Source organism: Canis aureus, chromosome 1 (assembly GCF_053574225.1).
Source record: "Canis aureus isolate CA01 chromosome 1, VMU_Caureus_v.1.0, whole genome shotgun sequence".
NCBI classification, from domain to species: Eukaryota; Metazoa; Chordata; class Mammalia; order Carnivora; family Canidae; genus Canis; species Canis aureus.
In genome coordinates, this window is record NC_135611.1 from 110,517,276 (window position 1) to 110,543,329 (window position 26,054).

The 26,054-nt window shown below is 53.7% G+C and overlaps 1 protein-coding gene across 4 annotated transcripts; it reads left to right on the forward strand.

The window, feature by feature from the left end:
• EML2 (EMAP like 2) lies at positions 1-25,491 on the forward strand. 4 transcript variants are annotated; one of them, XM_077848347.1, is made up of 22 exons: positions 12-362; positions 3,099-3,317; positions 3,409-3,532; positions 3,704-3,808; positions 5,684-5,712; positions 5,906-6,035; positions 9,492-9,641; positions 10,143-10,212; positions 10,315-10,425; positions 11,485-11,580; positions 12,470-12,604; positions 13,440-13,539; positions 16,217-16,371; positions 16,519-16,644; positions 18,507-18,638; positions 21,109-21,176; positions 22,046-22,134; positions 22,371-22,468; positions 22,909-22,996; positions 23,440-23,535; positions 24,616-24,746; positions 25,079-25,491. In XM_077848347.1, the coding sequence occupies exons 1-22, from the start codon at positions 191-193 to the stop codon at positions 25,202-25,204; spliced, it is 2,550 nt and encodes an 849-aa protein (XP_077704473.1). In that variant the 5' UTR covers positions 12-190; the 3' UTR covers positions 25,205-25,491. The 4 variants fall into 4 exon arrangements, with proteins under 4 accessions (XP_077704490.1, XP_077704473.1, XP_077704479.1 ...); XM_077848353.1 differs by lacking the exon at positions 12-362 and adding an exon at positions 2,048-2,072; XM_077848364.1 differs by lacking the exons at positions 22,371-22,468; positions 24,616-24,746; positions 25,079-25,491 and having other exon boundaries at positions 1-362; positions 23,440-23,541.
• The last annotated feature ends 563 nt before the right edge of the window (positions 25,492-26,054 follow it).

Genomic DNA, 26,054 nt, shown 5'->3' on the forward strand with positions numbered 1-26,054 from the left:
GAATACGCGCCGGTTGTGGGCGGGACCAGACAGTACCTAGGGGGATCTAAGCTCGACCAATCCCGGTTCAAGGATTGTGTTGGGGGGCCTGGCAGGGGGTGTCCCGACCCCCCTTTCCCGGCATCCTGGGGGATGACCCCGGTGCCAGGCCCGGCGCCGGCCGCCTGATGCCGGGCGGGCCGAGCCGGGGATGCTGGAACGAAGGGCGTTGCTATGGCAACGGGAGGCAGGGCCTGGAGGGGGGGACCGGGCCCAGGCTGGGGCTGGGGGGGCCGGCGGTGGCTGTGGCGGGGCGATGGCGGAGCGCGGCCCGGCCTTCTGCGGCCTCTACGACACGTCCTCGCTGCTTCAATACTGCAACGGTGAGACCCCTCCTCAGTTCCGACCCTGGCTCCGCCCAGGGCCGGACCCATTTCTTCCTGCCCCAACCTCCTCCTTCCAAGTCTCCATCCTCTCCCCTTGCTGAAGATCCTCCTTCCTTACCCGCCGCCACAGAGGACCCCGACCCCAGAGCAAGGTCCCTGATCCCCAAAGCCCTGATCCCAGTTCTCCACCCATCTCACCCTCCCCTTCTCCCCAGGTGGCTGGATGAAGAGGAGAGGACAGAACGTTCAGGAGCTTGGGGTTTGAGGGTGGAGGCCTGGAGACCAGGAACTCTGTTCTATCCCCTCCCAGTCCTCTGGGACCCTTCCCCTTCTCCCTGGCAGAGGGACTGACAGATTAGGGGGGGGTGGCATTTGGTGTTGTTTTGTGGGCTGGGTGTGGGAGCAGGTAGGATGACCAGAGGATTTAGCCTCCACTCTATCCCCAAATCCTCAGGCCCCACCACTCCCAATCAAGACTCACCCCTTCTTCCTAGACACCCTTTCCTTCTGCGTGAAGGGCCACTGAGGGCCACTGTGAGTGTCAGGCCCAGATGAGGGGAGCAGGAGGTGGAGGGGAAGTGGAGGAGAGGTGGAGGTGGAGGGGAGAAGAGAGTGCTGGTCTCTGGGCAAAAGGGCTGCGGGTGGGTGGATGCTCAGAATGGAGCAGAGGGCTTGAGTTAAGGGGGGACGGGGTTGGCCCAAGAATGCAGCTGTGGCCCCTCTGCGAGGGGGCTTGAAGGACCTAGGTGAAAGCACATCCATTTCACTCAGGGGGCCCTGAGAAGGGACTCCAGTTTGGAGGCTCACTCCCCTGGTCACGCTGGAGTTGGCAGAGGACCAGGATGCTTACTTTGGCCCTCTCTGCCCCTCTAAGAGGCAGGCTGCCTAAGCCTGAGTCCAGGATCTGTTCTGCGGCTGCAAGGCTGTGTGTCCAAGCGCAAGTAACTTCATCCCTCTGGGCCTCAATCCCCTTCCACCTCCCCTCCTTCTCAAATGGATATAATACTACCATTACTAGAATTGCCTGGAGCAGTAGGTACCACAAGAATAGTTAATTGCATTCTGGGTTTACTGAGCATGTACCATGAGCCAGGAAACTGTGCTAAGTGTTTTGCATGAAGCGTCCTGCTCACTATAACGTTAGAAGGGGTCTCTCTTTTTCTCTCCCTCTCTCTTCTTTTTTTTTTGGGGGGGGGGTATTAGTAATGGTAGGTAAGAGGGGGCCTGGCACAACGAGGTGATTGGGCTCTCCTGCCCCTTCATCGAGTGACTGGGTGACCTTTGGCGAGTCTCTGCACACTCCCCCGGCCTCCATTCTTAGTTTCCTCCTTTGGAAGACGTGATGCCAGCGGGACGGGACCCCTTCGGAGTTCTAAGTCCTGACTGCTCCCTTCCTCCGACTTCGGGAGGCCCCCACCTTCCTCTGCAGGGCCAAGCACCGGACCAAAGAGGCGCTGGGTGGGGGGCAGGGCGGGCGAGGCCGGGCTGGCGATTGGGCCGCTAGGGGTGGGGGGGGGCGGGGGGGAGACGGAGGGGAGGGACGGACCCGGCTGCACTGCGGAGTCCAGCGGGCGGGCGGGCGGGGCGGCCTACGGACGCGGGATGGCAGGTGCGACCTCCACGTCCAGTCCTTGTTAATGATACCACCTTTACTTCCACCCGGCTGGGAGCCAGGTCTTCCTCGGTTGTTGGCAGCAATGAGTCTGGGTATGAGTGGTCTGGGAAGGAAAGAGGAGGGGGACACCTCAGCCCCTCCCACTTGGGGAAAATGGATTGGGTGTGTGTGTGGGGGGGTGATGGAGGAGTTTTTTTGGCTGCACCCATGGGCTGGAGAGGAGAGGGAGAGAGAATCTGGGGCGTGGAATACAGAAGCGGAATAAAGAAGAGGAACAGGGGAGAAGCTCCGGCTGGGATAGAGAGTTTGGTTGTCAGATCCCCGCCCGCATCTCCCTCCTGTGGGTCTCCTGGGTCTGAGATGCGCTGCCTGCAACCCCCAAATCTACCGCCAGGGGCCGCAGAAACTCTGTCCTTGTAGCCGACTCTGGGGTCGAACCCCTTGGTGAGGAGATAATGGGAAGCGGAGGGACCAGGCATGACATTTTGGCTCAGAAAGTCGTAAGAAACAGAAAGGGAACGTTAGTACCTGCGATAAAATATTAATATTCGTCAGAGGATGTTGAGAATCAATTCTAGAGCGATAGTGTCACTAGGAATAAGTTGGTGTCATTTTAAAAATATTGATATGGGGGCGCCTGGCTGGCTCAGTCGGTAGAGCGTGCAACTCTTGATCTCAGGGTTGTGAGTTCAAGCCCCACGTTGGGCGTGGAGCCTACTTAAAAAAAAAAAAACTAAAATATTGGTATCACTCACAGATATTTAGCATCTTAGTCATAGAATCTTAAAATCAGAGCCGAAAGGCTCTTGACTGTTAGAATCTTAGAAAGTAAGAGAGGAAGGGACTTCCCTAAAGGTCACACCTCCAGGGCGGGCAGAGGAGTGTGGGGGCATATATGTCTGAGAGCGGTGGGGATTTCCTTCCCCTCGGAGCCCTCTTCCTGGCCCATCTGCCAGCGTCCCAGGCAGCTGCAGGTTGAGGGAGAGGAAGGGGCGGTGGCTGGCCCCTCTTTAACTCGGGAAGGTGGAGGGCAGGGGGGCGGGAAGGCGCGCGGGGGAACACCTTGGGCCTTGGAGCTCCGGAGTGGCCCCCGCAGCCCGCGCTACCCTTCCTTCCAGATGACAATTTGTCGGGCACGAGCGGCATGGAGGTGGACGACCGCGTGTCGGCGCTGGAGCAGCGGCTGCAGCTGCAGGAAGACGAGCTCGCGGTCCTAAAGGCGGCGTTGGCTGACGCGTTGCGTCGCCTGCGGGCATGCGAGGAGCAGGGCGCAGCGCTGCGCGCGCGGGGAACCCCCAAGGGCCGCGCGCCTCCACGCTTAGGCACCACAGCCTCGGGTATCTTTACCGGACCAGAGGGATGAGATGGGGAGAGGTCAGGACCTGGACCTCATACTCACTCCTTCTGTCCTCTAACCCCATCCTCTAGTGTGTCAGCTCTTGAAAGGGCTTCCCACCAGGACGCCCCTCAATGGTGCGGGACCCCCGCGGCGCGTGGGCGGCTATGCCACCTCTCCATCCTCCCCCAAGAAGGAGGCGAGCTCCGGGCGCAGGTAAGGCACGGAAGCCGGGGTCCCTAGCCTTCCTCCAAGACCTGTGGGAGATGGGGGAACTCCTGTGCCCGAACTCCAGCCACGGAAAGCCCCAGGAGGGTCTCGCTCGCCTCGGACCCTGGTCTGCTAACCTCAAGGCTCCGTCCCTAACTACGTGCTCTCTCTTCGCAGCGCCCGCCGCTATCTGTCACCAGAGCGCCTCGCCTCCGTGCGCCGCGAGGACCCCCGCAGCCGCACCACATCTTCCAGCAGTAATTGCAGCGCCAAAAAGGAAGGGTAGGTGTCTGGGGTGGGGTCACGTCACGGAGGGTGCGGCCAGGACCCCAGATGGTCATGGAAGAGGGGATGGGGAATTTGGGGTGAAGCCCCAAGCCACGAGGTGATGACTTAGAGCGAGGCCATCTAGCTCAGAATGCGGGCACAGTGACTGAGGCTTGGAGAGACCGATCCCGAGGCAGCATGGTCCAAGTGGAAGGCGCAGCCAACATTGAGGGGTGTGGTCAAGCCTTAAGGGGCTGGGCCAGGATTTAGGAGACTTGAGGGGTTAGGGTCTCTAGGGAAATCAGGGAGGAGCCAGGCTTGTGGGCATGGCCCTTAAGGTAAAAGTCCATATTGAATCTTAGGGGTGGGGCCAAGAGCAGAAGCCTCAAAGGAGTATCTGCAGGGAACAGGGGAATAGAGGGAGGGGTATGATCTGGATTTGAGAGCATGGCCAGAGTGTTAGCCAAGGCAGAACCAGAACCTGGGCTGCAGATCACCGGGCGGGATACCAGTTGGTGACATGTGTGATACTAGAAGAGAGTGGAGCAGAGTCTGAGACTAGGCCAGAGGGGCGGAGCCATATATGGACGTGGCCAAAACTCCAGGAGGCGGAGTCAACCTGGAAGCTTTGAAAGGACTCAACCCAGGGTCTGGATCCCGGTAAAGAGGTAGTAGTCAGAATGCCTGGCGGACCCGAGGCGGGGAGAGGGCCGGGAGGAGCAGTCAATTATCAAGAGAGGAGTCAACTTTGGGGACGGATCAGAAAGGGAGGTGGGTGTGATCACAATGTTGGGCGTGGTCGATTCCCTGGAAGCTGGACCACACTGAAGGTCTGGGAGGAGTGAAAACCTAAGGATGGAGTCCCGATGCTGTGGGCCTGGGGGCTGAACTAAGGCTGGAGCTGAGTCACAACCACACGTTTCAACCCCACTCAAATAAGAGCAAACATGCATATAGTGGCTATGTGCTAGGCACCACTCCAGGCACTTTGCGTGAATTAACCAATGTAATCCTCGCAATCACCCCGCGAGGTGGGTACTCTTGTTATCCCCATTCTTAAAGCGGGGAAACCGAGGCAGAGGTTGGGCAACTTGTCCACACTGCTAGGAAGTGGAAGAGTTGGGGTTTGAACTCAGACAGACGTGCCCCCCATCCCTGTTCTCAAACAACACTCTCCCCCATCCCCCCCACCCAAAGAGCCTGGTGTCAGGACCCCACAGCCCGGGATCCGAGACCCAGAGTGACCGGCCTGCTCCCGGGGTCGGCCGCGGAGGGCGGGGCAGGGCGCGGCGGGGCAGGCGCCTCCCAGGGCCGGAAGCGGCGGAGCCCGTCCCGGCTCCACCCCCGGCCCCGAAGCTCCGCCAACCGCCGCCATGAGTAGCTTTGGAGCTGGGTGAGACCCTCTCGCAGACCCCCTCCTCCCTGCACTCCCGGGGCCTGGATCCCCGGTCTCCCCTCGGCCCCGCCAGGGACCCAGGCCCGCGAGTATCACCCGGTTCCGCCGGCGAAGGGACTGTGGAGACACGCCCCTTCACCGCTTCCCTTGCTGCTTGAAGTTTGGGGCGCTGTGGGACTGGGGGTGGGGAGCGCTGGGAGCGCGGTGCTGCTTAGGAGGGAGGGGTCCCTGGTGACTCCCGTCTTCCAGGATCGCGTCCCTGCCACTTCGTGCTGTGTGATCTTTGGCGATCACTGCCTCTCTGGGCCTGTGTCTTAGGCTCTGCAAGATCAACCGAGCAAAGCACACGGCCTGCAGAGAGGCAGCGCTCCGCTCCTTACGCGGCCCCCATTATTCATCAGAGACCACCCGGGAGCGGTGGGGGGGCAGTGGTTTCTCCCCTTTGTCTGACCTGCCTGCTAATTAGGGCGCTTTCTCTCCCCATTTCCTGACAGCAAAACCAAAGAAGTTATCTTCAGCATGGGTGAGTAGGGACAGGGGGAGGGGCTTGGCTGGGGATGGCTGGAGGTCAGGAGACCCGGCTTACTGAATCTTTGCCTCCTTGGCCTCAGTTTCCCCGCCCCTTTTTTTTTTTTTTTTAAAGTGAAGCCTGAAGGGGAGAGGGAATAGGGATGGGGGCTGGTGCAGGGGCCTGACCTCTGGGGGTGTCCTGGCAGAGGAGGGCTCCGTGAAAATGTTCCTGAGGGGGCGCCCTGTGCCCATGCTGATTCCTGATGAGATGGCGCCCACCTACAGCCTGGACACGCGCTCCGAGCTGCCTCCTAGCCGGCTCAAGCTGGACTGGGTGTATCCTTTTGCCCTAATCTCTTCCCCGCCCTTCATCCCCCAGTCTGGAGGGGCCATCTCCAGATGTCTTTCTGGTTTGAGACTCCAGGAGGGAAGGTCTTTGCTCTGAATCAGGTGGGACTGGCAGGGGTCTGTGGCCTGAAGGGTCAGGATGACCTTGGAGTCCGGAGGAAGCAGCAGGAAAGCAGGTTAGCTGAATGACCTTTTATGATTCAGGAAAGCAGCAAATGTTTGCTGAGTGCCTTCCATATGTCAGATACTCTCCTACATCGCAGCCATCAACCTGAGCTCACCTTCTAAGGAGGGGGCGGGGAAGGGGTGGGGAGAGAGCAGAAGATACCAGAAGCCAGTGGTCAAATAAGGTAATTTCAGTTAAGTAACGAATGCTGGTGGGTGAGTGGGTGGCTCAGTGGTTGAACATCCACCTTCAGCTCAGGTCCTGATCCTGGGGTCCTGGGATCTGAGTCCTGCATGTGGCTCCCCACAGGGAGCCTGCTTCTCCCTCTGCCTATGTCTCTGCTTCTCTCTCTGTCTCTCATGAATAAATAAATATATACTTTTTTATTTATTTTATTATTTTATTTTTTATTATTTTTTTAATAAATACTTTTTAAAAAATGTAATAAATGCTGGGAACACAGGAACCCAAGGTCATGTGAAAGGAGTCACTGTTTCTCTGAGGAGGGGGCCTTTGAGCTGCGTAAATTGAACAATTAGGAGCCAGCATAGGAAGAACTAGAAGAATGTTCCGGAGGGATGGCAGGTACAAGGGCACTGCAGCCACAGCGAGCTTGATGTATTTAAGAAACAGAAATTGGAAATGGCGAAGAAGAATCCTATCCTCGGAGCCTGGCAGGAATGGGTTGAAACCTCCGCCCAGCCTCTGGCTGGCTGTATGACCCTGGGCAAGTTGCCTCGCCTCTCTACCTCAGCTGTGTCCTCTAAAAAATGGGTTTCGTGATCTCAGATTCGTAGGGCTATGAAACAGTGCGTAGGGTGCCAAGCTCAAGATATGTGGTTTATAAACAGAGATTGATAAAATAGTAACTACTCATTATTGATGACTTAGATGCCAGGCACTGATCTAAAGTGTTTTATGTATAGATATGATGAATGATATGATCCTTCTCTTGTAGAATTGAGAATGTATTTGTACAATGAGCAGCATCTGAGAGCTCTCTGAAGCCTGCAGTTTGGGAATTATGACCACCACTTTCTGGATGAGAAAACAGTCCAAGAGGGGGCACTGAGCACTGTCCTGGGGAGTCAGAAGTGTTCTGAGGCAAAGAACTCTTGATTCTGTGGCCTAAGCTTTTTCTAAAAAGCCCAGTGGGGCTAGGGATCAGCATCCTAGGGACCCAGTATCTGTCCTCTTCTCTTGGCCTTGGTTCTGCTCTGGAGGAGGCAGGGATCTTAGAGGCCAGGGTCTCTTTGAGACAGCTGGAAATATTCATGAGACTCAAAGCATACTCAGCTGTTGTGCCAGGCTGGATCAGCTGAGGCTGCAAAAATCAGTATGGGCCTCAGATGCCCGCCCCATTTCGGAAATAACTGCAGGGTAGAGCAGTTTTCTGTGGGGTCAAGATACACATGTCAGCATTCATTCAGATATTTTCTTTTTTTAAAGATTTAATTTATTTGACAGAGAGAGAGCACAAGCAGGAGCAGCAGCAGAGGGAGGAGAAGCAGGCTTTCTGCCAAGCAGGGAGGTCGATACAGGGCTCCATCCTAGGATGCTCGGATCATGACCTGAGTAGAAGCAGAAGCTTAACCAACTGAGCCACCCAGGCGCCTCTGGATAATTTCTGAACATCTGGGGCCAAGGGCTGGGGACTTAGTAGTCACCATGACCTCTTCCCCTCCTAGGGCTCCCCATCCAGTGTGGAGACAAACTCTTTGATAGTGACAACCCCCCGTGAGTGAGGCTGGGATGGGGGACCCCAGTTGGGCAGCTGGGTCAGGGAGGGCTTCCCAGAGGAGGAGTTAAAGAAGTGAATGAAACAGCCCAATCTTGGCCACCACGGAACTCACAGTCTCATTGGGGAATAGGGACAGTTAACCAATTAACCAGATAATTACTGAGTGACATGAGGCCAGTGTTCGAGGAAGTGACAGCTGAGAAGAGTAGCAGGTAGAGTGTACTAGGCAAAGGGAAAGGTCATTGTCAAGGCCAGAGTCATGATCTTGGCATTTTGAGGAATTCCAAGATCAGAGAAGCCCTGTTGAGATCAGGAAGGGACCAGCCAGGCCAAGATGGGGGGAGCCATAGAAAGTTCTGAACAGAGGAGTGTCAGTCATTCCTTTCTCAATACTGAATTCTTATGTCTGTTCTGATCTGGGCACAAGGGAAATAGCAGTGAACAAAACCGACAAAGATTCCTGCTGTCCTGGAGCAGATACTCTAGTTGGGGAGACAGTTAAGCTGGGTGGGATTCCAATGAGTGTACTACAGAAATATGAGTGGGAGAAGGGAGTGGAGGCAGTGAGGGTCCATGAGTTTGCAGTTTTAAATAGTATGGGTAGGAAAGGCCTCTCTGAGGAGCTGGCAGTAGAGCAGAGACTTGAAGAAGGTGAGGGAGCCATGGAGAGATGAAGGAGAGGAGTACTCAGGTAGAAGGAACAGCAAGTGCAAAGGCCCTGAGGTGAGAACAGAGAGGGAGGCCAGTGTGAGTGGAACCAGACTGAGGAATGAGGAATCAGCCCAGATCAGACCAGGCCTCGTGCCTGGGCTTTCGTAAGGATTTTGACTTTTGCCCTGAGTTAGTTGGGACCCATGGGAAGGTTGGAGCAGATGTGAGCTAACTTAGTGTTCACAGGTCTTAACAGGATCCTTCTGGAGAAAGGCTGGGAGGGGGAGGTTATATCCATGTTCTGTGGCTGCTGTAACAAAGTACCACAACTTGGTGGCTTAAAACAGAAAAAGTTTTTCTCCCAGTTTTGGGGGCCAGAAATCCAAAATCAAGGTGCCAGGAGGGTCACAGTCCCACCAGAGGCTCTGGGGGAGAATTTGTCCCATGTCTGTCTTCTAGCTTTTGGTGGCTGCCAGCAGCGCTTGGGGCTCTTTGGCCTGTAGCCACTGCACAGCACTGCAGACTCTGATTTTCCTGTGGGTCCCATCCCACCCCCTTACATCCCCCGGCCTGTTCTCGGCTTTTCCTCTCTGATTCTTAGAAGGGCACTGTCTTTGGATTTAGGGCCCACCCAGATAATCCAGGATAATCTCATCCTGAGATCCTTAATTACATCTGTAAAGACTCCCTTTTCCAAGTAAGGTCATATTCATAGGTTGGGAGGGTTAATATTTTGGTAGACCTAGTGTTGGGGGTGGTGTACCCCCGGCGGGGGAGAGGGTCTTAGTAGAAGCAGGAAAACCTAACCCAAGTGGGTGCTCCCTGGTAGTCAGTGCACATGTGGAATGATAAACAGGCTCCTTGACCGGCCCCTGGGCATCTCCAGCTATGGCTACCGCGGCCGGGACTGTCGGGCCAACCTTTACCTGCTGCCTACCGGGGAGATCGTGTACTTCGTGGCCTCCGTGGCCGTGCTGTACAGTGTGGAGGAGCAGAGGCAGCGGCACTACCTGGGACACAACGATGACATCAAATGGTAAGACCTGGGAGGGGCGGTGGGGGCGTGGGGGGAGGGGCCAGGACTTTGCTGGGCCGACAGGCTGAACTCAGGGGGAAAAAATGTGGATTGATTATCAGTATCTTAAAGGTCAGTAAGTTCCCTCAGATGCCTGGATGTTGCACTTCTTTCGAAACCTCCTAGGTGGTGCCCCCAGACAATCCCACAGCATGTTGGAGCCAGGTAGAGAGAGCCCCTATAAGTGGGGGCGCTCTCCTGGCCACCATTTGGGTGCAGGCCTGAGCCTGGCAGGCATTTGAGTTAGAGACCCCAGGCTTGCTTCTGAGGCTGAGTACCCAGAGAGTGCCCCCCTCCTCCCTTACCCTTCCGGAAAGACAAAATAGATGTTTATCACTCAGCCAACTTGTGGAATGAATAGCCCAGGCCCTGTGACTTCAGCCTGCCACGGGAGGGGTGTCCAGGGCCCGCCGTGAGCCCGCTCCCTCCCACTGAGCCCTGTCCATCTGTCCTCTCTCTCAGCCTGGCTGTCCACCCTGATATGGTCACCATTGCCACCGGGCAGGTGGCAGGCACCACTAAAGAGGGGAAGGTAACAGACTGGAGGGGGCAGGACTTGGAGACTCGGGCGGGGTGGGGGTGGGGGCAGACAGCTGGGCCCCCCCCAGGTAACAGGCCTCTTTCTTCCTTGCAGCCACTACCACCACACGTGCGCATTTGGGACTCAGTCTCCCTCTCCACCTTACATGTGCTGGGCCTGGGGGTGTTTGACAGAGCTGTGTGCTGTGTAGGCTTTTCCAAATCTGTGAGTCCTGCGCCACCCTTCGACTGCCCCCCACCTCCAGAGTCAGGAGTTAGCGCCTATCTTTGTGACCTCACGGGGATGCTCTTAGCCCATGTGAGGGGGACTCACATGTCCTGATCGTCCCCAGACGAACTCCTCAGCAATCCTTTGATCAGCCCATGCTCATGCTCATGCTCGTGGCATTATTTTTGGCACCAACTTTCATTCTTGAAAGGTCCTTATCCCTTAGGCATTGTGAGCCAGTGTGTAGGGCCAGCGTGGTTCCCTGTGGGCGGCCTGGGTGGATGTTGGCAGGATGGGCGTTGGCAGGTCTGGGTGAGATAAGCACAGAAATGGAGAGTAAGCCTTTAGGAATTTGTAGAGCAATTTGATATTTCCCACAACATCCAAGTCTGAGATCGGTGGGCTTTTTCATCATATTTTACATTTTTATCAAAATGTAGTTTACCTAAGTATTGACATGCAATGGATTGAGGAATAAAAAACAACTGGTCCTCCCACCGATTGTGTAAGAAACACTTGGATTAGAGCCTCAGAAGTTTTCTGAGGCCTCAGGAGTGCTTTGAGAGCACTGGCTGTGAGGGGAGAAAAGCTAGTTTGTTGTCACACGGTGTGTATATGGGGGTGGGGCAGGGAGCCCTACAAAATCAAAACCTGTTCAATCAAAAGTATAAATACCCAATATTTTACCAACTTGATTGTTGAAATTCATGTACATAAAAATCATGCCATCTAAGAGGGCAGATTAAATGGTTTCAGGATTCCTGACCATGTGGTGGCTGCAGAGAAAAAGTAGCTGAGGGCAAATGAGATTAATTTCTTCGGGAGCAAGTCATTTCAAAAGGGAAAATTATAGAAACCCTTTAAGATGTGTGTCTGGCTGCTGGATAGGGAGAGTATTTGAATGTGTTTCATATATCGTGGGCCAGGAGCTTTGAAAATCTTAAAACAAGCCTGAGTGGGGAATGCTTCTGTGGGCAAAGTGTTGGGATGGATCCTGACCCACCTTCTCCGCCCTCCTCCCACCCCCACCCCCTGCCACCTCTCTCCCCTTTCTAGAATGGGGGCAACCTGCTGTGTGCAGTGGACGAATCCAACGATCACATGCTCTCTGTGTGGGACTGGGCCAAGGAGGCCAAGGTGGTGGATGGCAAGGTGGGATGATTGTTCTCATCCTCTCTCCTTGGGGTGCCTCTGTGGGACTGGCTGGATCTCAGCAGTTAGGAGTCTGGAATCGGATAGACTCATGTTTACGTCCAAGCTTTACCATGTGGTAGCTGTGTGACTTCAGGCAAGAGGCTTACCTTTCTGAACCTTGATTGCCTCATCTGTAAAATGGGGATAATGGTAAGATCTTCCTAGCAGGGCCCTGACTTTGATGTTGTGATATGAGGTGGCTGAACCAGGCCTACCAAAAAGGTCCATACGAGGCAGCTACTGACCGGAGCCTTGCAATGTCCAGGACATTGACTTGGATCTCTGGTGGTGGCCTGACTTCTAGCTGAGTATGAAGCATGGTAGAGGGGACAGCTACTTGCCCAAGGTCATGTGCCTATTTTTGTTATGGGGCAGGAGATCTAGGTGCTGGTTGGGGCCCACAGTTCGGGGATAGAGACTCAGTGATTGAGAAGCCAGGCTCTGGAATCAGATCTATGTGAGTTGATTCTGGATTTGACTCTTTCTTACCTGGCTGCATGGCCTAAGGCAAGAGACTTCCTCTCTTTGAGCCTCACATCTTCATTGGTAATGGAGGGCACTAATGAGCCTTACCTCACAGGGTGCTGTGAGGATTACAGGAATTAATGGATAAAGTGCTTAGCACAGCACTTGATGGAGAGTCGGGGCTCTCCAAGGTCTGCTTTTATATTGATGAAGATGGCAATAACACTTTACTGGCTGGCCCTGCCTCCTGTACTTTAGTTTGCCTTATACTAAATATAAGGTTGTGGAGTGCGTAACCCATGCAGCTATATAGGGCAGTCCTACGTGGGGTGGCCCTGGTGGCTTTGAGGTCCTCATTCAGAATCTCCCCCACTCCCCAAAGTGCTCCAACGAGGCTGTGCTGGTGGCCACCTTCCACCCCACAGACCCCACCCTGCTCATCACCTGCGGGAAATCCCACATCTACTTCTGGAGTCTGGAGGGGGGCAGCCTGAGCAAACGGCAGGGCCTCTTTGAGGTGAGTGCCAGGGGTGTGGGGATGGGCTGACCCTGAGAGAGGCAGGCAGAGACACCCAGGTAGACAACAAAACGAGGGTCCCAGAGGCTGGAGATTATGGGGATGATGAGATGTTACCTCAATTTCCTTATCCATACCGGGAAGATAATCCTCCTTAACTCTAAAGTTGTAAGGATTCAATGGGGTAAAGAGTATAGCAGCTCCTGACAGGTAGTAAATGCTCATTAAGCAGTGCTGTGCTTGCTGAGAATATGGAAAAACACAGAGGTCAGAGGCTGACTGGCCGACCGAGATATGTACCCAGACAGAGAGATGCTGAGTAGGAAGTAGGGGGCCTGGAAAGGAAGATGCAGGGGCACCTCCGACAGGGCTGGCCTGCCTTTGGTAAGAACTGGGGCCCTGAGGCACTGATGAAACAGAGAGATTGAGGAGAGGGAAGGTGGGGTGAGGTAGAGAGAGGCGCAGGGGTGGAGCGGGGAAGCCAGGGACAGAAAGAGGGGGAGACCTGGGACAGACGGGGGACCCTGGGAACAGAGGAGGGAGACCTGGGGATGGACAGAGGGGGAGACCCAGGGACAGAGAGAGGATAGAAGAAAAGTCAGAGAAGAGGCAGGAAGTGGGCCCAAGGTTGGGCAAGGGAGACGAAGTGGTCAGAAGCTCTAGACCATGGAGCAATCCATGCAGGCAGGCTGGAGGCAGGATGCTCCACACTGGGTCTCACCCCCAAAAGCATGGAGGGATGTCCCCAGGACCAGGGTCCTGGATGGCAAGTGAGCTCTGGGAAGCTGTCTGCTTCAGCAGCCTTCTGACACCTTCCCCTCTTCCTCCACCCTAGAAACACGAGAAACCGAAGTATGTGCTGTGTGTGACCTTTCTGGAGGGTGGCGATGTGGTCACCGGGGACTCTGGGGGGAACCTCTATGTTTGGGGCAAAGGTCAGTGTCACCCCACCTGTGTGGTCCAGTCCTCCCTAACTCCCTTTGGCTCAGCCTCCCTCTGTCCTAGCTTGTGTGGAACGTAAGATAACCCAGGCCGAATCTTCACTTGCCTAATTCCCACCCCCAGTCGAGGCCCAGCTTCCCTGTCCCCATCTCCACGAGCTCTTGACTTACTCCCCAGCCTTGTCTTCTGCAAATCCCATGGCAGGGAGCAAGTTTGAATTATAAACGAATGAGCTGGTTAACCCAGATGCAAGTGAATGGACGGATAGGTGTGTGGATGGGTGTGTGGAGAGGTGGTTTGTCCCAGAGCTGTGAACGAAGAATAAGGGAGTGAATGAAGGGATGTTCTACCCAATGAGTGGAAGATTAAGTGTCTTCCACTGTCCTCCTTAATGGCGAGTGATGAGGTGAATGAACAAGTAAATGAATGAATTGTTGTCCCAACCGATGGGTTGGTGTGTTGGCCCAGCAAAGGCTAATGGGGTGAATGAAAGCTTGCCCCAGCCTTTGCATGAATTGTGAAGGAAGAAATGAATGGCTTGTCCCAGCAGATGGATGGCATGAACCAATCAGTGAGTTTTTTGGCCTGGGTACGTTTGCTTTCACATACATGATGCTCCTTATTCAAGGCTGCACAGATGAAAAACCATTGGCTCCTGGAGCGCCTGGCTGGCTCAGTCAGTAAAGCGTGTGACTCCTGATCTCAGGGTTGTGAGTTGTAGACCCATGTTGGGTGGAGAGATTACTTAAAAAAAAAAAATCTTGGGGCACCTGGGTGGCTCAGTGGTTGAGCATCTGTCTTCAGCTCAGGGCGTGATCCCAGGGTCCTGGGATCAAGTCCTGCACTGGGCTCCCTGCAGGAAGCCTGCTTCTCCCTCTGCCTATGTCTCTGCCTCTCTGTGTCTCTCATGAATAAAGAAAGAAAAATGTTAAAAAAAAATCTTGAAAACAAAACAAAGAAAAAGAAAAACCATAGGCTTAGAGAAAGGGAATGACCCAGCAAATGACCAAGCCAGGCACCCTGCCCCACCGCACATGAGTATATGGGAGACAGGCCTGAGTCAGGTGTTGCTTTATGATGGAGACTCAGTTGTCCTATCAGTAATATGGGTGTAATACCACTACCTCCATTACAGTGCTGTTTGGAGCTTCCCTTGAGCTTAGACAGCTGAGAATAAGCTCTGAACAGTTGGCAGTGTGTCTTTCCCAGCAGGCTATGAGCTCTCCAAGGGGAGAGACTGGGTCTGATTAATTTCTGTATCCCCAGACCCACCACAGAGTCCGTCCCATGGGACTGCGGGGTGGTGGAGAGATAAGAGGACAGGATGGTATATGTACCCGTGATACCACATCTAAGTTGAAAGATGGGCACTGAAGAGGACTGTCCCTCTGAATCGCTGCCCCAGCCTCTTCCCTGGTCCCTGGTCTTCAGTCTTGCCTCCTGGAATTCCCTTTCTTCTCAACCAAGTGTAAATCTGACCCCATTCTTCCACCAAACTCTTCCATTGCTCCTTAGTTCCCTCCAAACAAGGTCCAGGTTCCTCACTGAGTCCTCTGAGACCCTGTGTGGTCTGGCCGTACCTTCCCTTGCCCCTCGTATGTTACATGTAATCACACCTGATTTTTTTTTTTTTAAGATTTTATTTATTTGAGAGTGAGAGTGTGCGCATGCGTGTGTACAAGTGGGAGAGGGGGGGAAGAGGGAAAGGATCCTAAGTAGACTGCACTGAGCACTGAGCCCTAGTTGGGGCTCTAGGCTCAATCTTATGACCCTGAGATCATGATCTGAGCCGAAACCAAGAGTCAGACGCTCAACCAACTGTGCCACCTGGGTGCCCCAGACCAGGTTTTTTATGGTTCCCTAAACAGTGCATGCTCTCTCCTCCTCTCTTCCCTTTGTGCACATTGTTCCTTCTGCCCATAGTGCTTTTCCACCCTCTGTTGTCCTAGCCGACTCCTACTCATCCTTCAGATCCTTGCTCAGCCATCTTCTCCTCCAGGGAGCCTTCTTCAACCACCAGGCTGGGTATCCTCTCTGGGATCCCACAGTCCCCTGGGTTTCCCCCCATCCTAGCCTCAACTACCTTGGGTTGCCACTGACTAGTACTAGATCTGTCTCTGAAATTGGACTCTGAGCCCCGTAACAGCAAGATCTGACATCATCTTGGTCACCACTGTGTCCCCAGCCTGAAGCTGGGCCCAGAGTAAATTCAAGTTAAATAATTGTTGATTGAGTGGATTAATGGATGAATGAGTGGATGGTCAAATGGACAGATGAGTGGATATATGGGGAAATGGGTAGATGGGCTGGAAGGCAAATGGGCGGATGTTTGGATAGAAGGATGGATTGGCAGGTGGATGATAGTTGGATGAAAGGGGAATGGATGGATGAGAGGTGGATGAATGGGTGGTTGGGTCAGTAGACAGACGGATGGGTAGAGGAATGGATGGGTGGATGAGGGGGTGGATGGATCAAAAGTGGAAGGATAGATGGGTAGACATTAGTTCAGATGGTTTAATGGATGAATGATAAGATATTAGAATAGATAGGTAGTGAGTGAGTGACTAGCTGAATGTAGGATTGGGCATTCTAGGTGCTTTCAGGGGTCAATACAGGGACAGCCTTCCCATGCTTATCCCTGCCCCTGGCCCCCCCTCTTCACCCTCACAGGTGGGAACCGCATCACACAGGCGGTGCTGGGCGCCCATGATGGTGGTGTGTTTGGGCTCTGCGCCCTGCGGGACGGGACGCTGGTGTCCGGAGGAGGCCGTGATCGTCGAGTGGTCCTCTGGGGTTCCGACTACAGCAAGCTGCAGGAGGTGGAGGTGAGGAGTGGGGAGAGGCTCCTAAGAAGGTGAGGGGATCTCCTACCCCACCAAGGCTCTGAATAGACCCTCCTCTCCGGCTGGTCTCCCCTCACCCCTTCCCTGCATGGTCCTACACTCATCTACCCCCACCCCCTCCACCCTCAGGTCCCAGAGGACTTCGGCCCAGTGCGCACCGTGGCGGAGGGCCGGGGGGACACCCTGTATGTGGGCACTACCCGCAACTCCATCCTACAGGGCTCTGTCCACACGGGCTTCTCACTGCTTGTCCAGGTGAGTGCTCCTCCTACATCTGTCCTCCTCCTCGGATCTTCCCATCTCTCTTCCCAATTCTATTTCACCCCACCTTCCTGCCCCATCCCTTTTCCTCTGGCCTGCCAAACCCCACTCAGCTCCCCTTTACCTGCACCCACCCAAGAAACCCACCCCTGTCCCAGTACCCCCTCCCAGGGCTCTCTTTGCTCCAGCAGCGAACGAGTTACCAGCTGGCACAGCAGAGGGTCCCCAGGACCCTGCCACAACCATGCCACCCCTGCCCTTCTGTTCAGGGGTGGCAGCCCTTTCTGTTGGTTAAGTGTCCTGGCTGGTGGTCACATGGGCGGCAGGTGCCTTGGGCCGCACACCCCGCAGGTGCCATCTCCACAGATCTGAGAAGGCCCTCTGGAGTCTGCCAGTTTTTCTTCTTGCAGCTTAAATGTGACTCCTCCCTCCTAGTGTGCCCAAACCCTATCCCACACCCAGTTAACACCCCTCCACCCCAACCTACCCCTACTGGGGGACGATAATAGTATGGTAGTTGTGAACAGGAATTCTGGAGTGGGACTGCCTGGAGTCGAATCGCAGCCCTGCTGCTGTTTAGCTGTGTGATATGAGGCAAGTGAGCCACCTGTGTGCCTCCATGAAGCGAGACAACCACAGAACCTGTCTTCATGGGGGGTTTGTAAGAACCCCATGAGTCAGTTCATATATAGTTTATCTATCTATCTATCTATCTATCTATCTATCTATCTATCTATCTATCATCTATCTATTTTTCATATACAGCATTTAGAATGGTGCCTGGCCCAGAAGTCCTGGCCAAAATTACTCCTTGATCAGTAGTTCTGCTTCCCCCACTTATCCTTTTGTGCATTTTCCCCGTCAGGCTAGCTGAGATCCCTGCTCCTGCATTTAGATCTCATTCTGGCTCTGGTTTCCATAGAACGTGAAGGAAAACAAGGGTTAGAGGGATTTTCTAGATGACTCAAGGCCAGAAGGGACCCAAGAGACTCCTAAACATAGTAGCAATATTACATATTATTGATTATATTATTAATAGATTAATGTATTAGAGCTTTATTATTAACATTAAAAATTACACTAATGTCAATAATTATATTATTACTGCTCATTGTTATCTAATATTAATAGTGTATATTAATAATAATAGTTAGCCATTTCCATTTCGTGAGCGCCTCGGACACTTTGCACCCATGATTCGAATGAGCACAACAGTGTCATGAAACATATACGGTGATGAGTCCCCTTTTACAGAAGATTAAACTGAGGATCCAGGGAGAAGTCGTCTGACTGTCAGTAAGATGGGGCTGAGGTCAGACTGACCAGGCCGGGTACCTTCCATGGGATCCCACAGCCTTCTGGAAGCCACCTGACTGCCAGGGTTGAGCCCCCACCCGGCATGTCTCTTGTCCCCCCAACTGGAGAAGACAGGCCTGGGGGGAGGGGCAGCATTTGCCTCAAGCCATATACCAGGGCCAGGATCTGCTGTCACAGCCTCCTCCAGACACTCTGGGGAAAGGATCTTCTGTGTGGGGCACCTGTGACCCCAGTGTATTGCTGGGGCTAGTCTAGCTTTTTTTTTTTTTTTTTTTTTTTTTTTTTTTTTGAGAGAGAGAGAGAGAGAAAGCACAGGAGGGGAAGCAGAGAAAAAGGAAGAAGCAGACTTCCCACTGAGCAGAGAGCCTGACGTGGGGCTTGATCCAGGACCCCAGGATCATGACCTGAGCTGAAGGCAGACTCTTAACTGACTGAGCCATCCAGGCACCCCTGGTCTAGCACTTCTTTCTGCCACCAGGCTTAGTGGGGAATGGACATGGATTGGCGGTCTCCATACATCTGTCTCCTATTTCTGCCAGGGCCACGTGGAAGAGCTGTGGGGCCTGGCCACACACCCCAGCCGGGCACAGTTTGTGACATGTGGGCAGGATAAGCTGGTGCATCTGTGGAGCGCGGAGTCCCACCAGCCCCTGTGGAGCAGGATCATCGAGGTAAGGGGATGGGGCCCCGGCACCCTGGTCTAACAGAACCGTGTGTCTCAGTGGGTCAGGGCTCAGTGCATCAAATGGAAACCACATCTGGTGTTTTTAAGCAGACAGGGATTTTGATATATATAAAATTTTATTTTAAGATTTTATTTATTCATGAGAGACAGAAAGAAAGGCAGAGACATAGGCAGAGGGAGAAGTAGGCTCCTCACAGGGAGCCCGATGCGGGACTCGATCCCCAGGCTCTGGGATCACACCCTGAGCCAAAGGAAGATCCTCAACCGCTGAGCCACCCGGGGCATTCCAGTTTTTTTTAATTTTATGTATTTATTTGAGAGAGAGAGTATTCATGTGTAAAAGCGCAGGAGTGGGGGGGTGGCGGGGGAAGGCAGAGGAATAAGCAGACTCCCCCACTGAGGGCAGAGCCTGACACAGGGCTCTTTATCCCAGGACCCTGAGATCAGGACCTGAGCCAAAGTCAGATGCTTAACCAATTGAGCCACCTAGGCACCCCTAAGCAGAGGGGATTTTTTAATTTTTATTTAAAGATTTTATTTGACAGAAAGAGAGCACAAGCAGGGAGAGTGGCAAGCAGAGGCAGAGGGAAAAGCAGGCTCACCTCTGAGCAGGGATCCCAATGCAGGGCTCCATCCCAGGACTCCGGGATCATGACCTGAGCCGAAGGCTTAACTGACTGAGCCACCCAAGGTGCCCCAAGAAGGGGATATAATACAGAGAGTTGGGTGCTTTCAGATTTACTTACTTAGAAGTTCTGGGAGCAGGTTCTCCCCTGGAAGGCGACCCAGAGCACCATCACAGAACCAATCTACCAGGGGAGCCTCTGCCTCTCCAGTCAGGAGGGTGGGGTCAGGAACACTGAGTTCAAGAAAATGCCATCGTCTTAGCTGTAGCCCAGGATCCAGGAAACTGTGGTCACTGCGAGTGCTAGCTCTGTAGCTGCTCTGTTCAGTAAGTGTGGCTTATCAATTAACTTTAAAATATAAATATAATCAGGAATTCAGTCCGTCAGTTGCACTAGCTACGTTTCAAACAAGTGGGTAGTGGCCACCGTATTGGGAAGTACAGACCATGAACCTCTCCATCATTGTGGAGGCTTCTGAGGGACCGGCTTGCCCTAGAGCAACCCACCGCTGGCTACATTTGCACTGGATACTGGATACTCTGTGCTCTTACCCTTCAAGGCCAGTGACAGCTCAGGAGCATAGCAAATGCCATTGCTTTCAGAGCCCAAATGCTGAGTGGAAATAGAAGGGCAGGACCTCTGCCTTCTGTCTTCCAGAGCCCACAAGAGCACAACGGATCACCTGACCCAAATCACAGTGGGACCCTAGCTGCAAAGGATTCTGGGCAGTGTAATTTTTAGGCTCCCCTGCCTATACAGTGTGGGACACTGGAACCTCAGTCCAGCATATCCCCCACACCACTGTTTGAGGCTTTGCTCCGGGAATGCAGGGTTAACTCTGATCTGGGAATGCTTAATGGCCTTTGAACTTCTCTGAGTCAGGGATGGTGTGGTCTGGAAATTGTAAGGGCCATGTATCATCGTCCTCATTGTGGCATCGAACCACCTGGGAGCTGATAGAAACACAGAATCCTTAACCCCGTCCACAGAGTCTGATTCAGGAGGAGATCTGAGTTTGGGACCAAGAAATCTGCAAGTTGGTAATGAGCTCCCTTAGATTCTTCTGATTCGGGTCTGTTGACCATGCACAGAGAAACTGGCTTAGCACTTTACCCCACTTCATCCTTTTAATTTCTCACAACCTCCACAGGGCAGTGGGGATAACTGATCCCGCTTTGCTTAGAAATAGATGTAGAAAGGTAAAATCACTTGCCCATCATCCTGTGTAATTATACTCATAACCAGCCTTTGTGGGGCACTTCCTGTAAGCCATCTTGCAGTGTGTGGCAGCGGGTTACTAGAGGGTAGCACAGGAAGGTGAGGGCCCTCGGGTCAGGCTGAGTTGGCTCTGAAGTCCGGGATTGATGGCCAGGTAGACTGGAGACCCCAGTTCTCAGCCCTGCTTCCTTTTTTTTTTTTTTTCTTACTTTTTTTTTTTAATAATAAATTTATTTTTTATTGGTGTTCAATTTGCCAACATACAGAATAACACCCAGTGCTCATCCCGTCAAGTGCCTCCCTCAGTGCCCATCACCCAGTCACCCCCAGCCCCCGCCCCCCTCCCCTTCCACCACCCCTAGTTTGTTTCCCAGAGTTAGGAGTCTTCCATGTTCTGTCTCCCTCTGATATTTCCTACCCATTTCTTCTCCCTTCCCCTCTATTCCCTTTCACTATTATTTATATTCCCCAAATGAATGAGAACATATAATGTTTGTCCTTCTCTGATTGACTTATTTCACTCAGCATAATACCCTCCAGTTCCATCCACGTTGAAGCAAATGGTGGGTATTTGTCATTTCTAATTCAGCCCTGCTTCCTGTCTTCCCTTAGGACCCTGCCCGCTCTGCTGGCTTCCACCCCAGTGGCTCTGTCCTGGCCGTGGGCACGGTGACTGGCAGGTAAAGCTGAGTAGGGGATTTGGGGAGGGCCTCTCTGCTTCCCCTGAGAAGTGTCCCTTGACACCCACCCCCCTACCCTATGTCCCCAGGGCCCACAGAATCTGTGATTAAGAGACTGTTCACCAATGACTGTTCTCTCAACATTTCTCTGGAGTCTGCCTCTCTCTCCCAAATCTTTTTTTTTGTTTGTTTTTAAGATTTTATTTATTTATTTGACACAGAGAGGGCACAAGCAGGGGGAGAGGCTGGCAGAGGGAGATGGAGAAGCAGGCTTCCTGCTGAGTGGGAAGTCTGATGTGGGGCTTGATCCCAGGACCCTAGTCATGACCTGAGGCGAAGGCAGATGCTTAACCTACTAAGCCACTCAGGAACCTCATCTCTCTCCCAAATCTTTTTTTTTTGTTTAAGATTTTTTTTTTAAACAAAGATTTTATTTATTTATTCATGAGAGACACACAGAGTGGCAAAGACATAGGCAGAGGGAAAAGCAGGCTCTATGAAGGGAGCCTGATGTGGGACTCAATCCCGAGACTCTGAGATCATGCCCTGATCCAAAGGTAGACGCTCAACCGCTGAGCCACCCAGGCGTCCCATTTTTAAGATTTTATTTATTTATTCATGAGAGACATAGAGACAGAGACATAGGCAGAGGAAGAAGCAGGCTCCATGCAGGGAGCCCAATGTGGGATTCTATCTGGGGACTCCAGGACCATGTCCTGAGCTGAAGGCAGACACTTAACCATGGAGCCACCCAGCCGACCCTCTCTCCAAATCTTTTCTGGGGTCCCTCCCTTAAGCCCCACAGATTGCTGCCCCACCCCCCCAGATCAGCTCCCATCCCCTCCCCCAATCATGCTTTCTCCTTAAAGATGGCTCCTACTGGACACAGAGACCCATGACCTGGTGGCTATCCACACCGATGGCAATGAACAGATCTCGGTGGTCAGCTTCTCTCCAGGTAAGCGGCGGGGCCCAGCGATCTTGGAGAAACCAGGCCTGGAAACTGATGCTCAGTTCCTAGCAGGGGGCAGGAGTGGAGCTGTGTGGCAAGGCCTAAGGGCCGGTCTAGGACTGTAGCGGGGCTGGAGCTCGGGACAGCTGAGGAGTCTGGAATAGCGGGGTGGGGGGCTGAATCTGACAGAGAAGGGGGTAGAGCCTGGGTGCCTCCTCATAGCCCCCCTCCCCCTCCCCCAGACGGGGCGTACCTGACCGTGGGCTCCCACGACAACTTGGTGTACGTGTACACGGTGGACCAGGGCGGCCGCAAGGTCAGCCGCCTGGGCAAGTGCTCGGTGAGTGGGCAGTGGCCCCCAGCCCGCGCCGCCACCCCGTCCAGGGGCTGCAGAATTAACCAGTTTTCTCCTTCAAGGGAGCACAGCTTCAACGCTACTGACTCTGCCCTGATCACTTCCAGGCGTCCTAGCCCCGCCCACACATTGCCCACCCCCCCCTTACCCCCCCAACCCCTGTGTTACAAGCCCGCCCCTCTGTGTCTAGCTGTGCCCACCTGTTCCAAACCCCACTGTGTTCTAAGCCCTTTCTGTCTGGCCCCGCCCATCACGGTCTGGCCCCGCCCCCGGTAGTCTGGCCCCGCCCCCATGCTCCAAAGGCTGTGTATCCTTCCTTTAGCCCCCTTGTGTTCTCACCCTACCTCTGTATTTTGCCTTCCACCTTTCCTGGTCTCATCCCACCCCGTCCAGCTCTAACTCCACCCCTTCCCCTCCCCCCTCAGGGGCATTCCAGCTTTATCACCCACCTGGACTGGGCCCAGGACAGTAGCTGCTTTGTCACCAACTCCGGCGACTACGAGATTCTGTACTGTGAGTTCTCCAAAACCCAAAGGCGGTGCTCCTTCAGCCTCCCTAACTTACCTGTGCGATTTGCAGACACTTCTTACCTAACTTACGTGTGCGATTTGCAGACACTTCCCAACTTCTAGGGAAGGGAAACAGGGCTTTCAGATCTCTGTCCTCTGGCTCCCGTACTCAGGGGCTGTTCTGATTGATTGGTCTCCTGGCTTCTGATTTCTTCCTCTTCCTGGTTCAATGGGTAGAGTCCGGGTTTCTAAGCAGATGCCCCTGCTCAGGCCTTGAGTCGTCACCATCTAGGATCCACCCCTTCAGCCAAGTCAGGAGAGGTGGAATGAGCCCTAGGACCTTAGCCTCCTGTCTCGGACCTCTGTGTCCCTGGCCTGTGAAATGGATGGGTTAAGTCAGTAGTTTTTCCTGCTCTAAACCCTCAACACCCCTGTTTTCTGCTCCAGGGGACCCGGCTACTTGTAAGCAGATCACCAGTGCAGATGCTGTGAGGAATGTGGAGTGGGCCACAGCTACTTGTGTCCTGGGGTTTGGTGTGTTCGGTAAGTTCTGGAATGGGGGAGGTCCCACTGAGAGCAGGAGTTCCAAGAAACATCATTGACTGGTGGCCTTTGTAATCTCTTGGTTACCCCCAGGGCAAAAAATTCACTCTTTTATACACAAGGGCAGTTTTTGGGTAAGAGGAAGGGCAGGGTGAGGTGACCGTTTAGGGCCCTTGGAGCTGTAATGAAGTGAGACCAATAGGTGGTGGGCCTGGCCCAGAGACGGTCACACTGCCAGTGTCCCAGCTACCCATTTGTTCAAGCATCAGTGCAGCCAACAGTTTCCCTGAGCACCTCTGTGCCCAGCCCTGAGCGGGCCAGAGCTGGCACACAGTGGTGACCGTGACAGCTCCGGCCCTGCCATCATGAGCCTCACAGTCCAGTGGTGGAGATGCACCTGTCCCCAGACAACCCCTAGTAGACTAGGCTGGGACTGGGCTGACACCTGGCCCCAGCCTAGGAGGGAATCATGGAGGGCTTACTTGAAGGAAGGGCTGTCGAAGCTGGACCTGGAGGATGAGGAGGTATAGTGAGGAAGGAAAGCAGTCTCTAGGCACAGGGAACCATAGCATGTCTCCCACAAAAGCAGGGAGGTGCCATAAAACTTGGCATTTGGAGAAATCCAAGACAGGAGGGCTAAATCATTGCAGAATTCAAGGAGAACTGCAGGGAGGAGGAGGCTGGAGCAGCGTGGTGCAGAGCCTGGGGATCATACTAAGAAGCCTGAGCTTTCTGGGGTTCCTGGCTGGCTCAGTCAGAGGGCATACGACTCTTGATTTCAGGGTCATGAGTTCAAGCACCATGTGGGGCGTAGAGATTACTTATATAAAATAAAACTTCAAAAAGAAGCAGCAGCAGCAGTAGCCTGGGATTTCTCCCAAGACCAGCTAGAGCCACAGAAGGGTTTTGAGCATTGGAGAGCCAGGATCAGTTACGCATTAATAAAAGATCATTCCAGTTCTCGTCCCTGGCTAGAGACAGGCTGGTAGGAGGAAGGCAGGGAGGCTGGGGCCTGCTCACCTCAGTGGTCCCTGCTCCCAGCTGACATCTCACCCCACCCGCCCCTCGTCTTGCCCACAGGGATCTGGTCTGAGGGAGCGGATGGTACTGACATCAATGCGGTGGCCCGCTCCCACGATGGGAAGTTGCTGGCTTCAGCTGATGACTTTGGCAAAGTCCACCTGTTCAGCTACCCCTGCTGTCAGCCCCGAGTGAGTCTCCCTGGGGGGCCGGCAGGGTGGGGATACCACGGCACTGGGAGCAAGAGTGAGGCAGCCCTCTTCAGGCCTCAGTTTCCCCATCCATTCAAGGAGCCAGTGGCTTGGTCCCAAGGGTTATTCTCAACCTCAAAGTTGGTAAATTTCAGAGTCTGTAGTAGCGCTGACGCTCTGCTCTGAGAGCCTATGATTCTGAGCTCTTTGCTTCTTTGAGCCTTATTAACACAAGACGTATCCATTGAGCACCTACTCTGTGCCTGGCACAGGGGCTGCAGCAACGAACGTGACAGATCACCTCCTTTCACTTCTTTCTTTCCGTCTCACAGGCCCTCAGCCACAAATACGGCGGACACAGCAGCCATGTGACGAATGTGGCCTTCTTGTGGGATGACAGCATGGCCCTGACCACGGGGGGCAAGGACACCAGTGTGCTGCAGTGGCGGGTGGTCTAAAGGGGGCAGGAGAATCCCAGGGATGCGGGGCCAGGGGAGAGTCGGGTGGCAGGGCTGGAATTCTATTTTCGGGAGATGTCTATTGCCGAGTAGAGTAATATATACCCAGAGTATGTCTATAGCAGAGGGGGTTATGGGGGTGGGAGGGTAGGCTGACAAAAGTCGCTATTTATCGGGGTGGGAAGAGGGGTCACATTGCTTTGGGGGAGCCATTAAAGTATTTGATTTGGAGTGTTTTTTAAGTTTATTCTTTTATATCATCCAGAAATAAAGACACATGCACTGAAGTGGAGCGTCAGGGTCTGTGTACATGTGTCCATAGATTCGGTGTCCTTAAGCATGTGCATGGGACGGGGTGTATGGCGATGACAGTGCTGCGATGAGGGACGAAAGAGGACTCAGTTGGCCCACATCGCCAAACAGGAAGGACAGATGTGCCTCTGGAGGTCAGGGCCATCAAACCAAAGATTGGAGGGCAATCAGGATGCTCCCTCCATGACCTTCTCTGACCTTTTGCCAATCAGCATCTTTCTCAGACCAGCATCCTCCACACCACAGACACAAAGGCGGGAGGGGGTGCTTCAAGGTGCATTAATTGCCAGCCTTTGGCCTCAAATCCGAAAAATCCCAGGGAGAAGTTGTGATTGGCGCATCTGCAGATCCTTCAACTTGGCCTGCTGCTTGGGCTACTGTGATTGGCTCCATTTGGGTGAAGATCAGGCCCGGGACCCATCCTTGTGGCCAGGGGGATGGGATTGTGTGAGAAAGGGGAAGCCTCCCCCTGAGCCACAGGTTAAAGCAGAGCAAGGAACCCTTTCAGAGAAGCGGGCAGATGACATTAAGTGTCTGG

Excerpts from the sequence above, each read along its gene's own strand:
- EML2 (XM_077848347.1), top strand. The coding sequence starts at position 191 with ATGCTGGAACGAAGGGCGTTGCTATGGCAACGGGAGGCAGGGCCTGGA. Across the intron at positions 18,639-21,108 it reads TGTGGAGCAGGATCATCGAG|GACCCTGCCCGCTCTGCTGG; the intron begins GTAAGGGGATGG and ends GTCTTCCCTTAG. Across the intron at positions 24,747-25,078 it reads ACCCCTGCTGTCAGCCCCGA|GCCCTCAGCCACAAATACGG; the intron begins GTGAGTCTCCCT and ends TCCGTCTCACAG.